This window comes from Osmerus eperlanus, chromosome 6 (genome assembly GCF_963692335.1).
Source record: "Osmerus eperlanus chromosome 6, fOsmEpe2.1, whole genome shotgun sequence".
In the NCBI taxonomy this organism is placed as follows: Eukaryota; Metazoa; Chordata; class Actinopteri; order Osmeriformes; family Osmeridae; genus Osmerus; species Osmerus eperlanus.
This window is the reverse complement of record NC_085023.1, coordinates 11535335-11550032: the sequence shown is the minus strand read 5'-3', so window position 1 is coordinate 11550032 and position 14698 is coordinate 11535335. Positions and strand designations below refer to the sequence as shown.

General features: G+C 40.6%; 3 protein-coding genes across 4 annotated transcripts; all 3 read right to left on the bottom strand.

The window, feature by feature from the left end:
* Positions 1 to 1904: 1904 nt before the first annotated feature.
* Positions 1905 to 3677, bottom strand: soul2 (heme-binding protein soul2). The gene is made up of 4 exons (XM_062463490.1): positions 3467 to 3677; positions 3254 to 3380; positions 2986 to 3157; positions 1905 to 2485 (listed from the first exon to the last, which is right to left on the bottom strand). Exons 1-4 carry the CDS (start codon positions 3599 to 3601, stop codon positions 2311 to 2313), a joined length of 609 nt encoding a protein of 202 aa, XP_062319474.1. The 5' UTR covers positions 3602 to 3677; the 3' UTR covers positions 1905 to 2310.
* A 6770-nt stretch (positions 3678 to 10447) lies between these two features.
* cisd1 (CDGSH iron sulfur domain 1) lies at positions 10448 to 12519 on the bottom strand. Its single transcript, XM_062463489.1, has 3 exons — positions 12331 to 12519; positions 11456 to 11661; positions 10448 to 10788 (listed from the first exon to the last, which is right to left on the bottom strand). The coding sequence occupies exons 1-3, from the start codon at positions 12359 to 12361 to the stop codon at positions 10699 to 10701; spliced, it is 327 nt and encodes a 108-aa protein (XP_062319473.1). The 5' UTR covers positions 12362 to 12519; the 3' UTR covers positions 10448 to 10698.
* A 1039-nt stretch (positions 12520 to 13558) lies between these two features.
* Positions 13559 to 14415, bottom strand: LOC134022862 (mitoregulin-like). 2 transcript variants are annotated; one of them, XM_062464597.1, is made up of 2 exons: positions 14082 to 14415; positions 13559 to 13788 (listed from the first exon to the last, which is right to left on the bottom strand). In XM_062464597.1, exon 1 carries the CDS (start codon positions 14287 to 14289, stop codon positions 14119 to 14121), a length of 171 nt encoding a protein of 56 aa, XP_062320581.1. In that variant the 5' UTR covers positions 14290 to 14415; the 3' UTR covers positions 13559 to 13788; positions 14082 to 14118. The 2 variants fall into 2 exon arrangements, with proteins under 2 accessions (XP_062320581.1, XP_062320580.1); XM_062464596.1 differs by having other exon boundaries at positions 14114 to 14412.
* Between the last annotated feature and the right edge of the window lie 283 nt (positions 14416 to 14698).

Sequence of the window (14698 nt, the reverse complement as noted above, 5' to 3'; positions counted from 1 at the left end):
ACCATCGCACTGGTCCAATTCTAGTTTAACGTCAGTCTTCTCCATTTTACTCCCTTTCTCTGTCATAACCAGGTGAATTGACAGTGACAGCAGTTTAAACTAGCCCTGTTTAACTTTATTTTGATTCAGAATTTTCAGTATGGCTAAGGGGCGTGTCACTGGGAATGGGTTTCCATAGAAACTGACAGTTCTGGACACAAGACTACATCAGAGGTTAAGCTATTGTGCAAAGAGTTCTTTTCAATGCTGGCCTACTTTTCAATGTACTTTTGCAAGTCATCCTGGGTTAGGTGCATTCTTGACACCAAGTACTAAATGATTTGGAGAGAGAGAAAGCGAAAAGGAGATAGTGAGAGAGATGGGAGAACAGGCTGACAGACAGCGCCTCAGGGTGAAGAAATGCTTGAGAGAGGAGAGAAATATACAGAGCAATATCAGGCAAAAAAGACAAACATATAGGGACACCAAGGGAGGAGAGAAGAGGAGAAAATGAAAATGTGAGGGAAAATAAGACATGGAAAGTCAACAATAGAAACTCTTGAGATAGTTAGGTGAGATAGTGAGGTTTATGAAGGTCTGAGCTGAAGGTCCATACACCTTTTTTATTCAGTCTGACATCAATTTGCCATAACTCCTATCCCTATACTTTCTAGCCTTTATATTACCACTGTGTCCCTTTTCCCTACTTTGTAGCTGCCTAACTCCTATTGTCTTTTGTATTACCTGTGACAGTCTTTAACAAAAATAGCACATCTACACTCAATTACTATTTAAAGGTGAACTGAGCTTCAGAAAAGTAGATTTAGAACATTTGACTTGAATCTTGAAATACACCGTTTTATCAGGTAGAGAAATATGACTTTGATCTTCGGTAAACCTGGTTTATTCCTACCAATGTTTGAGACTTGTTCTCAAAAACCTGAAGTATCACGGAAAAGAAAGGGCCAATAGGTGAGTAAGTCCATGTTCAAGTGTGACTCATACCAACACTTTAGCTGCCGTTATTTCAGGTTTTCATAAAAGTATGATTACGCACCTGACGCACAGGCCTTGTTCCCCACAATAGAACAGTTGTCATGGAGACAGTGTGCGTCCGTCTAGATCCCAGAGAAGGTCCTGCTGCGAGAAGCAGGCAGTGGCATGCTGGGAACTGGGTACAGTGGCCTTGTCCTCCAGTCACACATCCTCACTGCCCACAAACTACAGTACTAGTGGGGTACAGGCATGGGTCAAGCAGCATGGCCGGCTGCCCATCCACTGGTTATTTTAGACTTATGTCAAATTAAATAAAACACACTGAACTTGCTTGGAAAATTATCAAATTCGCCATCCACAATATAAACTAGAACTAATCACCACCAACAGTCATTACCCATGACGGTGACAGTATTATTGGGTCTAAAACACTGGTCAAACCCATCATACACTGGGTTATACCTGGGTTCATGGCATTAAATGTCACAGCACCATCTAGTGTCCAGGAACGGTCATCATAAGAGAAATAGGACAATTTTTGATGTTGTTGATACGCATTTGTTTTATAAAATAAAGAAAAAACATTTGCTTAAAGCAAAACTATCCTTTCTGAGAAAAAAAATATGGACATAGTTGATTATACTCATATTTACTATATCTGCTGTTTTGGAAAACCTAAGTAGCAACTCTCACTTGCTCCAAGGCAACCCCACCCTTTTCACACAATGTCTCAGGTGTCTGCCCTAATTTCTCTCCTCTAGCACAAACAAGTCAAACCAGGAAGTAAAAGCATAGTCTCATCAGATTTTCAGGTTCCAGGGACCAATTAGAGTGTTCCAGGACCATTGCTAGAAATTTTCTATGTATCCTAACAAACCCGCAGAGCCAGTTTTACATGTTCGAACAGTTCAAAGAACATGTTTCTGCTCAGCCTGTTGATGTCTAATGACTCTTTATACATCTCTTTATTTATGTTATGCTGACATAATTGCAGACAGTTAATTTGCTACAGGTAAATAAATAAAAAATTCTTAAACAATATACTTTTTTATTGACTGTGGATTTCATCAAAGCTGAATAATGCTGTTGCACCACGTTCTCAAACATGTTATCAACAAGATAATCAACTTAACCATAGAAAAGTCATTTAGGCACCACCCATTAATAATAGAACACAAATAATAGTTTTGTGTTGAGACGATATGACTGTCAATCAAATTTGGATTCTCATCTCGAAGAGACTCATTGGCCCCAAAATAATCTTATTAGGTCAAAGAAATGCAGTATGATCATTTTGGGTTGATTTCAGACAGAAAGTAGAATCTATGTTGCCCTTTATACAGCCTCTACCCAGACCTCATTGTGATGGTTGAATATATCCCATGGGCTCTGATATCCTGCTCCTGTGTACCTATGCAGCTCAAACGCTTTCCCAGCCTCATTCAACTCATCCCGTAGTTGCTTCACATTGGCCTGTGCAGCAGAATACGATGCGAAACCACCAAATATCCTAGAGAGAAATTTTCAGTAAATTAGAGACAGGCTGTGTGAAAAAAATGGAAGGTTATCACATAATAACAATCACACATTATGTAGGCTATCATCATTTATGCTTTGTAAGTTGTAGCCTATAAGGTGTTGCTTTATCCATCTACTGTCACATCTGAGTCCTGCAAAACATGAAAAATGTTATGGTCCAGGTACCAGTTCTAGTGTTTAGAAAGACTAACTGGTGCCTCATAACTTTGTACCTTTCATAGATTTTGTTTTGTTCAGTTCCCCATGCTATTAGCAATACTTTTCACAGCATAAACAGAACAGTCACACTTCCTTATGCCTTTGTTTATGTAAACAAGAAAACAACTTTTTAAACTTTTCAATTGAATAAGTGTAATTTCGGGAAGGCTGTTTAACGCGTATAATGGCTTATCATTTCGAAAACATGTCTCTAAAATAAGTGTATCAGATTTTCATTAAGCAGGAGGGCGTAGAGGAGGGTGGTCTACTTACCTCACATAAACCGTTCGAGCAGGTATGTTTTCCTCCCTGATTGTTTTGTCATTTGGCTTTGGAAGGACGGTGCCGGGGGGAATGAAGAAAGACACCGACAAGTCTTCGTCCGCCGACCCTACCTCTGTTATGGTGATTATTGCAGGCCACGTCTTTGCGGTGACACTTGCGCCTGAGACAGCCCAAAAAAACAGTTTAGCTAGAATACTTTTACTGCATGAATCTCGAATAATGTTACATCTTAAGAAAACCAGTTCCTTTGACCTACTTTCTTCATTCTGTCCCTTGCAGTACTGGTATAGCCTCATAAAGCCAGCCTTCACATCATCCTGTTTCGCACTTGCAACATCGGTGGTTATCCATCGGCTGGCAAAATACGCACGTTCCTCAAATTCCTGTTGTTTCAGAGAAAACGTTACGTTTTTATTAAAACTCAAACCTATCTCGTGTAGTATTGACTCTCACATTTTAGTTGTGTTACCTTAATCTTCTGCACGAGAGTAAACTCAGGGCATTCAGAGCCGCGGCAAAAGTCTGGAGCTATCCAGCCTTGGACGCCAAACGAAAACATCCAGAGGACAGCTATCGTAACCAATATTATCATGTTGCACTTCATGATTCCCAAGAACCTCAGTTTGTATATTAGGTGTTCTTTTGCTTACAAACTCTCGAAGAATGTGGTCCACATCACATGTTTCATGGGGGCGGGGGGGGGGGGGTAAAGGTGAGAATCCCGCCCATGTGTGCAAAAATGCACGCCCAAACCGCGCGTCACAGGTGCAATGGGAATGGGGAACAACAACGCGATCGACTGAACTTTTTGGAACATTCTGAAGAGCCGTGTAATAAATGCAAGATATCAAAACTCAAGCTTGTCTTGTGAGGGAAATGTATTCAATAAGAAAAAAACGCTCAAACGGTTTGCAGGTGAATAGCCTACACATGTGCGCGTCTTTTAGCAAATCTGTGTGCAAAGTCTTTTACCACACTCTTTACATCTAAACTGCGCGCACATTCATTTTCTATGCTAAGAATGGCAAGCCCTGACAGCCTCTCTTGTGACATGGAGCTTCTTAGATATGTTTTGATCAGTTTCAGCTTGGAAAATGACCTTTCAGCGCTTGCGACAGTCACGGGTATTGTCAGAAATAATTTGATGGCCGTGGCTACATCAGGCACACTTGATAGTATGGAGTTGTGTTTTATTATTAGCGTGTTCGCTAAATCATAAATGGAGCCATTTTTTGTCGTGTGAATCTTGTAGAAAGCAATGACTGTACGTTTTACACGATCATAATATTTATATAAATGAAATACAATGACTTATTGTAACTTTGATGTTTTTGTATGTTTAAATAGTCAAACTCAATCGCTGCAACTGCACGATACTACTGTCGCATACGTTATCATGTTTGCTAATAATGTCAGTTATGTAATATGTTTTATAATTAAGCACTTTTTCTACTTTCTCTTTTTTTTGTAGTTTCACTCCATTTCAATGTTGTCAGCTTGATAGGAAGTCAATAAAGGAGCAAGGCTAATTTTCCTGGCTCTTGGAAAGGAGGCTCTGTTAACGCTAGGAAGCACAACATAGACCATACAGCTAACGTTAGCTACGTGGTACAGTAATGTTAGCAAACAGTACAATACCTGTCTCTTCTGGCAGATGAGTGCATCCTTCACCGGCTGGTCGAAAAAGAAATTTGTAATTTTGGGATGTTTGGCATTTAATTCAGAAATGTTCTGTTTTGAATGCCGCTTTTGGGCACCGCTTTTAAATGTGCGTTTCATTTTTCCTACGCTACAGTTAGCTACCTATTTGCAGCGGGCTCGCCGGTCTGTGTGACCATCTGACATACTTCGTCATGTCACTTACCTAGCTAACAAAGAAAGCACAATTAAATATACTTTCCTTTTTTGTTCCTTCAACTCTGGAAACACAGACAAGACAATAAGACATCCCATGTAATTCAAATTGGATAAAACATTTAAAAAAACGAGGTCCCCATCCCTGCGAGGCCCCCCCGCGGTGCGGGGGCTGAGGGGGTAATCTTTACGGGCCTGCACTCAGGGCTCTCAAGTCTCACGCATTCGCTGTGAGACTCACGTCTTTCAAACATTTCACACGCTCTCACGCTGAGAAATAAGTAGACCTAAGGCATAACTTGTCCCGCTAATTAATGGACGAAGCGCAGGTATATGGTAAGTTTTCTGCAAAGTTGAAAGCTGTGCCACCTACCAGCCAATCAGAAACACTAGCAGCACGCCTCTCCCGGTCTCCTGGATTTTAGTAGCCTACCCAAACGTTGACAGGTATGGTAATCGCACACCCACTCTACTATGCCTGCCAACTGCTATTTAAGCCTCGATTCCGGGGTTCAAGCCAGAACATATTTTTTTTTACTTATAGAAAAAGGTTTAAAAGCCTATATTTTTACAAACTTACTCCAACATAAATATCCTTCAAGTTGGTGATGTTTGAACGAACTGTCACAGATGTATGGCCGAATTTGCGTCACATCCTTGTAGGCTACATTTGGAAGTGGTGGCATCACTTACGGAAGCAAAGTTTAAAATATATATCTAACATTAATGTGCATCCATGCTCTCTATTTCTTCAGGTGCTCTGTAATTTATGTAATGAATGATTCCAAAGACGCAACAAGAAAAGAGATGACACATTTTCGTGCGCAGGTAGAAGTCTCAGTTTTCTTTTTGCACGGTCACTTCAGGGACTCCGTAGGTTTCAGCACCTACAGGGCTTGAACTCCTATTGGTGGGCAAGGCCTAAATACAAATTGTACATACTGACATTAAATTGAAGTTTTGCCTTTTTCGCTATTTAATTGCGTGGTGTCGATTTAAATCAATGATCAAGATAAACGACCATTTCAATAACAAAAACTGTTTACGTTCACTGTGGTCAAGTCCAGATTAATACCCAAAAGTACCTCTGGGCACTGAAGTTCAAGCTCTCCGATCACAGAGGTATGTTTTGCAGAAATGTTTTGCAGGTACACAAATGATATTTTAATCACAAGGACACTTTTTAATACATTAGAGATTTAACAGTTAGAGCTGTGTTTATTTGATCCTTAACACACAAAAGTTTGGTGGCATTGATAGCGACATTAGAGAACATATTTTATAGAATACACTGTAAATTATAATTATTCTGCTTACTATGGCACCAAATCTTAACAACCCTTAATTACTTTACAAACAGGATAAATCAATATCAAAAAGCACTGCTTCACTGTATACACAAACACAATGGCTAGCACATTCGTGTAGATGACCATGACATGACCAGTTTAACTAGTGTACTGTAGCGGGGTTTGCTCGTTTAAGATTAGCAATACTTAATTTATAATAAAGTATGTAGTTCTTGGGGCACCACCTCTTATTGTTAAAGGGATAGAGGAAACCTTATTGAATAATATTTAAATAATAGCCTTCGTAATAATCAGTCTAATCTTAAGGAATGAATTCGTTCTAAGAGTAGAGCCAATCGTAACATCAGTGAACACGCACGTCAAAATATCTTTACAATGAATTTATTCAAGTAAGGTAAACAGATCTTATGAAAAGTTGGATTATGGGTTTGATATGAGAGATTGGTTTCAATGAACAGAATGAAATGGTCTAACTTAAAGAAAGGCAGAAATTGTACAGTCAGTGATTACATCCTTACAAATCATAAACAGAGCTCACGCCAATGCCATGTCGAGGAGGAAAGAGCGTTAGCCATAGTTACGTTTGATCAGGGGTTGATCAATGATGTTGAGGGCGGTTTGCGCCAAAGGTCCATTTGAAGAATCTGAAGTCACAGCGCGGCTGCGCTGGGTCATGTGACTGAGTCTGCGGGATCTCAGTGAAGTCGCATTTGGAATTGCGTTTTTGGTTCTTCTGTTGAAACGTCCAGATAGTGACGCGTTCACTATGAAGTTGAATCTCAGGAGAAGCTTGGCGACGTCCTTTGGAACGCCAATCCTGATGGCGTTCATGCCATGGTCGGTTTCGCTGGAGTCAGAGATTGATGGTCATCTTAGGGCTTTATACAGTTTGAGGGAGGACCCGTCTGGGGTCAGATGTGGATTGGGGGAAGCTGGGTTCTCAACTCCCCCCTCCTTCCTTCACACCTACCAAAGGTGTGATCTGATCTTTGGCTGGTTCATTCGATGGTTCAAATATTGTTCTGGACATCTTGGTACAGTTACAAAATATAGTTGAATGATTGTTTTATTATGATAGCTTCGTGTAGATACCAAGAATGACGTGGTTATCTTTCAGGAAGAAGGAGTTGTTACTAGAATCAAGATTTCAGTGAACACAACATTAAAACAAAGTAACAAACATAACACAAATATCCCTCTCATAATTCTCCACCTTGTACTCTTGTGGTAAAGGTGAAGTCTCAAGACTTTCCTCAAAAGTTCTGATCAAGGTATGTTCTTTGTTCAAATCGCCGCCGAAACGGATAGCAAATGGTCGCTGGAGACGTGTTGTCTAAATCAGGCCCTTTGAAGCTTGCAAGCTAGCAGGAGGGCTGATTAGGTAGATTGGGGAGGCCCCCCCCCCCCATTCTATGGTTCCTTTGCATCGGCGTTTGGTGGGTAATCAGCATACTGAGGGTGTCACAAGGGCTGATTCTGATGTGATTGAATCACTCTTCAGGTGTGGCAAGATGTTGGCTCCGTGTGGTCTTGTGGACCTCACTACATCCCCCCGGATGTCAACTTTCATAGACCGTCGTCGATGAAACTGTTGACATGAAGACAAGAGAAGAAAGACCACAGCAGCGTAACAGCATGTCACCCCCCCTCCCCAGACATTGGCATGGCTATGAGTGATTAAGCTATGACATGACATAGGAAAAAGGTTGAGAGGAAATTATTGAAACAAAAAGAGGCACTTGAAGTGGCTTACAATGGCCGTAGCAATTGAAGCTTTGTGACTAGGGGTCTAGATGAGGGAAAAGTTGTCGGCTTTCCAATCTTTTTAAATCAAACTAGTTTCAATAAACTCATTTAGGTTATGGTTACAATTGACTGCCAAAGACGTATACAAATAACAAATAAAGGTACAAGGTAATTATAGTACATACTTTACACAATTATAGTTACTAAGTAGCTTCTTGAAGTCAACGTAACTAAACCACATTGATGAACTGCATCTAATAATGTAACTTTAGTTTGGCAACCACTGTTATTTTAAAACACAGTTAGCTGTGGGAATAGTCAATGCTCTTTTCGACAAGCTATCGTGGCGGCATAATAGGTTACGTGTAGAAACTGCATTGTTTAGTTGCTTCTAAACAAAAGTCCTTCAGGACTAAGCACTACTGTCTGTTTCCCTGAACTAGACATGTGCACCAACGTATTAGTTGGTTGGTTAATTCACTTAACCAAATAGCTACACTATTAAAATAGAGGCTATAGTAAAGGCTCTTATGCTACTTTCCGTGAAGAGCTGGCCGAGGCAGATTACAACGTAAATGTCGGGGCAGCGGTGTTTCTGAGCACGCGCGTACCTCCGGTCAAACCTAGCCGCTTCCTTTGAGCTAGCTGGTCCCACACACACACTCGTGGTGGCGGTAGGTTACGTGTACAGAACTGCGTTGTTTAGTTGCTTCTAAACAAAAGTCCTTCAGGACTAAGCACTACTGTCTGTTTCCCTGAACTAGACATGTGCACCAACGTATTAGTTGGTTGGTTAATTCACTTAACCAAATAGCTACACTATTAAAATAGAGGCTATAATAAAAGGCTCTTATGCTACTTTCCGTGAAGAGCTGGCCGAGGCAGATTACAACGTAAATGTCGGGGCAGCGGTGTTTCTGAGCACGCGCGTACCTCCGGTCAAACCTAGCCGCTTCCTTTGAGCTAGCTGGTCCCACACACACACTAGCAGCTATTTCACGAAAAACAATTGAATACGCACACAGCCACTGTAGCCCAGGCACAGTAGTATTAAATACATGGTGCTACATACAGTTAGAGCTCGCTCTATTTTAACAGTTCGTTTCACAAAAGTTACGATTGCTCATTTCAATCTATCTTAGCCTCACACGGGGCGCCATTATGTAGCGGGGTTTGCTCGTTTAAGATTAGCAATACTTAATTTATAATAAAGTATGTAGTTCTTGGGGCACCACCTCTTATTGTTAAAGGGATAGAGGAAACCTTATTGAATAATATTTAAATAATAGCCTTCGTAATAATCAGTCTAATCTTAAGGAATGAATTCGTTCTAAGAGTAGAGCCAATCGTAACATCAGTGAACACGCACGTCAAAATATCTTTACAATGAATTTATTCAAGTAAGGTAAACAGATCTTATGAAAAGTTGGATTATGGGTTTGATATGAGAGATTGGTTTCAATGAACAGAATGAAATGGTCTAACTTAAAGAAAGGCAGAAATTGTACAGTCAGTGATTACATCCTTACAAATCATAAACAGAGCTCACGCCAATGCCATGTCGAGGAGGAAAGAGCGTTAGCCATAGTTACGTTTGATCAGGGGTTGATCAATGATGTTGAGGGCGGTTTGCGCCAAAGGTCCATTTGAAGAATCTGAAGTCACAGCGCGGCTGCGCTGGGTCATGTGACTGAGTCTGCGGGATCTCAGTGAAGTCGCATTTGGAATTGCGTTTTTGGTTCTTCTGTTGAAACGTCCAGATAGTGACGCGTTCACTATGAAGTTGAATCTCAGGAGAAGCTTGGCGACGTCCTTTGGAACGCCAATCCTGATGGCGTTCATGCCATGGTCGGTTTCGCTGGAGTCAGAGATTGATGGTCATCTTAGGGCTTTATACAGTTTGAGGGAGGACCCGTCTGGGGTCAGATGTGGATTGGGGGAAGCTGGGTTCTCAACTCCCCCCTCCTTCCTTCACACCTACCAAAGGTGTGATCTGATCTTTGGCTGGTTCATTCGATGGTTCAAATATTGTTCTGGACATCTTGGTACAGTTACAAAATATAGTTGAATGATTGTTTTATTATGATAGCTTCGTGTAGATACCAAGAATGACGTGGTTATCTTTCAGGAAGAAGGAGTTGTTACTAGAATCAAGATTTCAGTGAACACAACATTAAAACAAAGTAACAAACATAACACAAATATCCCTCTCATAATTCTCCACCTTGTACTCTTGTGGTAAAGGTGAAGTCTCAAGACTTTCCTCAAAAGTTCTGATCAAGGTATGTTCTTTGTTCAAATCGCCGCCGAAACGGATAGCAAATGGTCGCTGGAGACGTGTTGTCTAAATCAGGCCCTTTGAAGCTTGCAAGCTAGCAGGAGGGCTGATTAGGTAGATTGGGGAGGCCCCCCCCCCCCATTCTATGGTTCCTTTGCATCGGCGTTTGGTGGGTAATCAGCATACTGAGGGTGTCACAAGGGCTGATTCTGATGTGATTGAATCACTCTTCAGGTGTGGCAAGATGTTGGCTCCGTGTGGTCTTGTGGACCTCACTACAGTACTGACGTTTTAGCGACTTATTTCCCACTCATCAAAGAATAATAAATGTTCTGCACAAACCTGTCAACATTGCACAAGGGTGATTTCTTTGTTTACACTGGATACTGACTGATAACATTTGAGACTAGCAGGGGTGTAATGTGCAGTAAAATCTATTTCTGCCACCCTATTTGAAACAAGAAGCACTTGTGCATGTGTTAGCAGCGATACTCATGGAAGCAGAAAGAATGTTCAGGCCTCCTTTCTCTTGATGATGAGGGGACCAACGTTGTCTCCCGTCTCCTGATTGTGTTTCGCGTGGGCGCCATCACAGTATGGAAACTACAAGAGAAATAGTCTTCAGGACCAGTATTTGTGCAAACACAAAATTCAAGCAAGATCGGTCTACTTCTTACCCAACAGCTATACATTTGGCAGAATCCAGTGAATTAAGTGATAGTACGTTAAATTGCCTGTTAAAGAACCATTTGAAGAAGTCTGATGTGCATGGTTTTCTTTTTTCCATGCATGGTTAGGTTTAGCTAACCCAGTGAACCAACCTGACCTTGTAAGTTTACCTTCTGTCACAGTAGTTAGGTGAAAAAAACCAACTACATTTGCATTGTGCTCTTAGTCTCAGCACCACCTCATGCTTATCAGGTGAAATTTCTGGATCAAATACCTTTCCTGACACCGGTCTTTCAAAGTAAATGAAAACCATTTGAACTCAAGTTGGAAAAATGCAATGTGACTATTCAAAGGGAACTGCAATGATTGAAATGACAAGCCTCATGAAAAATATAACATGTATCAAAGACATTGTGCTCTTCAATGTTGAATTTTAAGTGAGTTACCAAAATTACAAATTAAAATAGTAGGTTTTTTAAAATCAATTTAAGAAGAATGTACTGGCTAATACATTTTGTGTTAACCATTTTGTGTTAACCATTTTGCGTAAACCAACATCCCCCGACCTTAAAGTGGCAATATAAACTTGACTGCTAGCTACCTTCTTAGAGCGCCAACACCTGCAGTATACAGCTTTGTCCCCAAGATCTTCGATGTCAAACGCATGAACCACTTTGGGATTGTCCTTCTGCAGTTCCTGGTTCACTTTAGGCTTTACACCTTTCCCCTTTGAGAACAGTTTTTGGAAGAGTAGGATGCCAATAGCTGTTACTCCAGCAGTCAAGGAGATTGCCGTTGCAAGCTCAGCTACAAAATAGATAACATTGTAAACATATTAGGTTGAAAGTGGATTGATGGTAGTGCCAGCACAATAGGTTTTGAAATTATTTTCTAGCTAAAATAGAATAAGAGTATTCACATTCCCCAAGCTATTTTGATAGCTAGCTAGTCCAGGCTTTAAGAAAAAAGTAGTAAGACATCAAACATACTTACTATATCATGTCAACAATAAATTAATACGAAAATTATTCATTGTGTAATAATATGATGTGAACATTGTCTGACTACTGTAACTATACCTAAATGTTAGAACATTTTTAGCAGCGGTTCAGGGTTATGTCAGGTCATGATGTCAGTCAAGGTCGCATTGCTAGCTAGCTAAGTTAGCTATTGATGCTACACCTACTAGATCTTCTTGGGAGGTTGCTGCTGTGCCAACCTATCGACTAAATGAAGTAACTTAATAGGTGGCTTACTGCTAAGTTTGCTTAAAACCAAATGGCTAGCTGTCTTGGGTTATAAACGCCATCATGTAGCTAAAACACAGCAGCAAACTAAACACCAGATTCACATTAAATGCGTTTGCTCGCTACGCTAGCTAACTGGTTAGCTACTAGAATAGTACTAGCCTACCTAGCTAGCTTGCTAATGACTGTCAAGTTAAGTTGGAGCAAGCAAATATCTAGCACAGTGTACCTTTGGACAGGCTGACGTTGTTTGAACTCATGGCTTGTCTTTTGACGATGTAGTTACCCAACTAGTCTCCAAACTTATCTGCATCAAGTGCAGACAATTGCATATCTTTCAGCTGTACAAGCTTTGCTAGCTAATATTTGCTAGCTGCGCCTACTACTGTCGCCCATTTGAACTTCCGGGCTAAGGAAAAACCACGAGGATTTTGTTGTAATCTTCATAATAAAGGTTCTTAGAGTCTTGCAAGAGGTGTTCGGAGACCCCTGGCACTTTAGAGCCATGGTCAGATTGAAGAACCCTATCGTCATATTACTGCGGAGCTTTTAAATCGATTAATTTCCTGCTACATGTCAGGATCAAACAATATTTCGTTGAAGTGTTTAAAAGAGATCGGCAATTAATTACACTATTATTATTCTGTACTCATTATTAATTAATTATGAGATTACATTCCTATGTTTAGACAGATGTAGAACAATGAGAAAAAAATGCATCCAAAATAGCGGAAAAGGATCTTAGAAATATCTTCTCCAATTTATTTACATGTCATTAACACTGCAATATTTGGCATATAAAAATATTAGTTTATAGGTCCCAAACGTCTGAGATCACTAGTCAGATAGGCCTACTATTTGGCATTTGTAGGGTAAAATAGGACCCAACTAGACATGTTTCAATTCAGTTTGATCTCTGTATAGGCTACATATTATATGTACTAGTTGTAAGGCCTTAATATAAATAATTCACTATTTTAGAAAGAAAATGTTGGGTATAATTTTATATATAAGTAGTATGTTGGATGAGTGTGTTAGGGGCAACCGGCCCCCTTAAAATCTACACTTGTGAACCCCTACTGGGGGTAACCAGCTCCCCTGTTACCCCAGTAGGGGTATAGTAATTCATAAAATAGCAACAAATATATAATTAACAGCCAGTTAATTACCTTTTGGTTTATTTGCCTTAACATAATCGTTACCCACATACCCTTTCCAATTCCCCTATTACATTTTCATGTGGTCTCAGACGTTTGGACCCTACCGTGTATCATCGGAATCATAAGTTGCGTTCGACTTCATAGAGCAGCCGCCTGCAGCCCGACTGACTTGAAGCAGCCAATGGCATTCTCAGCTTCAAGGCAGCCGGCTGCAGCCGGCTGTCGGCGGCGCCGGTGCTGCATTTAGTCAAACACACCTACAGTCACATATAAGGCTCTTTATAAAAAAAAAAGAGGTATTTTCTGTTTTGTTTTATTTGACAAGATGAGTGTCAACTTGGACTGACATGGGTGAAGTCGAGTACAAAATGGTGACAGAATTCAATCCTCCTCAAATGGGTGGAAGTGTCCGTGGGCAGTGTACAGCACACAGATGAAAGTGTTCATCAAGTTTGTCTCAGGAAATGCTGTCAGCTGCTAACCGATGTACTGCTTTGCTTCATAGCTAAAACAAGGTTTCTGGTGACCTAGGAAAACAAAACAGGAACACACACTGTAAAAGTAATGTAAGCCTATAGTCTAAGAAAAAAAGATGAGATTGTTGAGTAGAATATGCTGTTTAAGGTACAGATCCTTCCGACTATAGCCTATAGGCTACAATGCAGATCGTAAAGGGCATACTCGCCTTAGGGTCCGCAACTTTGATCACTCAATCCTTACCTGGGATCGTCCTAAACATTTTCATATAGCTACATATTGTATAACATATAAGATAAACAATGAATAACAATGAACTGTTGACACTGAACAGCACACATACATTTAACACAATTAATCAAGCATTTGACTGACTGAAGTTACGCCAAGTCCAACTTCTTCTGTGTCTCAGATAGCTTGTCCTGTAGTCGTTTCTTTCTCCAGTCCAAAAACTTCCTTCTCATTCGGTTGGCCTGCCATCCCGTAATAAACCCCGTGGCAAAGGAAATTGCAATTGCAATCTGCAGTGTCCTCTCCGATATGTCAGCCATGTTCACCTCTGTGTGTGGCTGATGATATCCTATTTGTATTAGTTCATCTAAAACATGTGTCCACCGGTCTTCGTCGCCCTGCAGTTACGCAACCTCGTCCCCCAGTTATGCCAATGTACTTACTTCCGAAGAACGTTGTGCGCATGCGTGTTCACGATGTCTTTAGTCTCAAGAGTGCTGCTATGTGGTCAAATGGAGTGTTATTTCTGCAACAGTGCCCCCTTTCGCTCAAAATAAAGTATAGGCCCGGCTATTACGAATCATACTTGGCGAATACTGAATAGGTTCAGAATTTGAATCAAGTTCAGGTTCAGTGGACAACATAAATGTTAGTCTTATAGCCTACATAAAATGCATTGGACTAACATGTCACAAACAATAAAATAGCCAAGGTTTATGTGGTGAATCT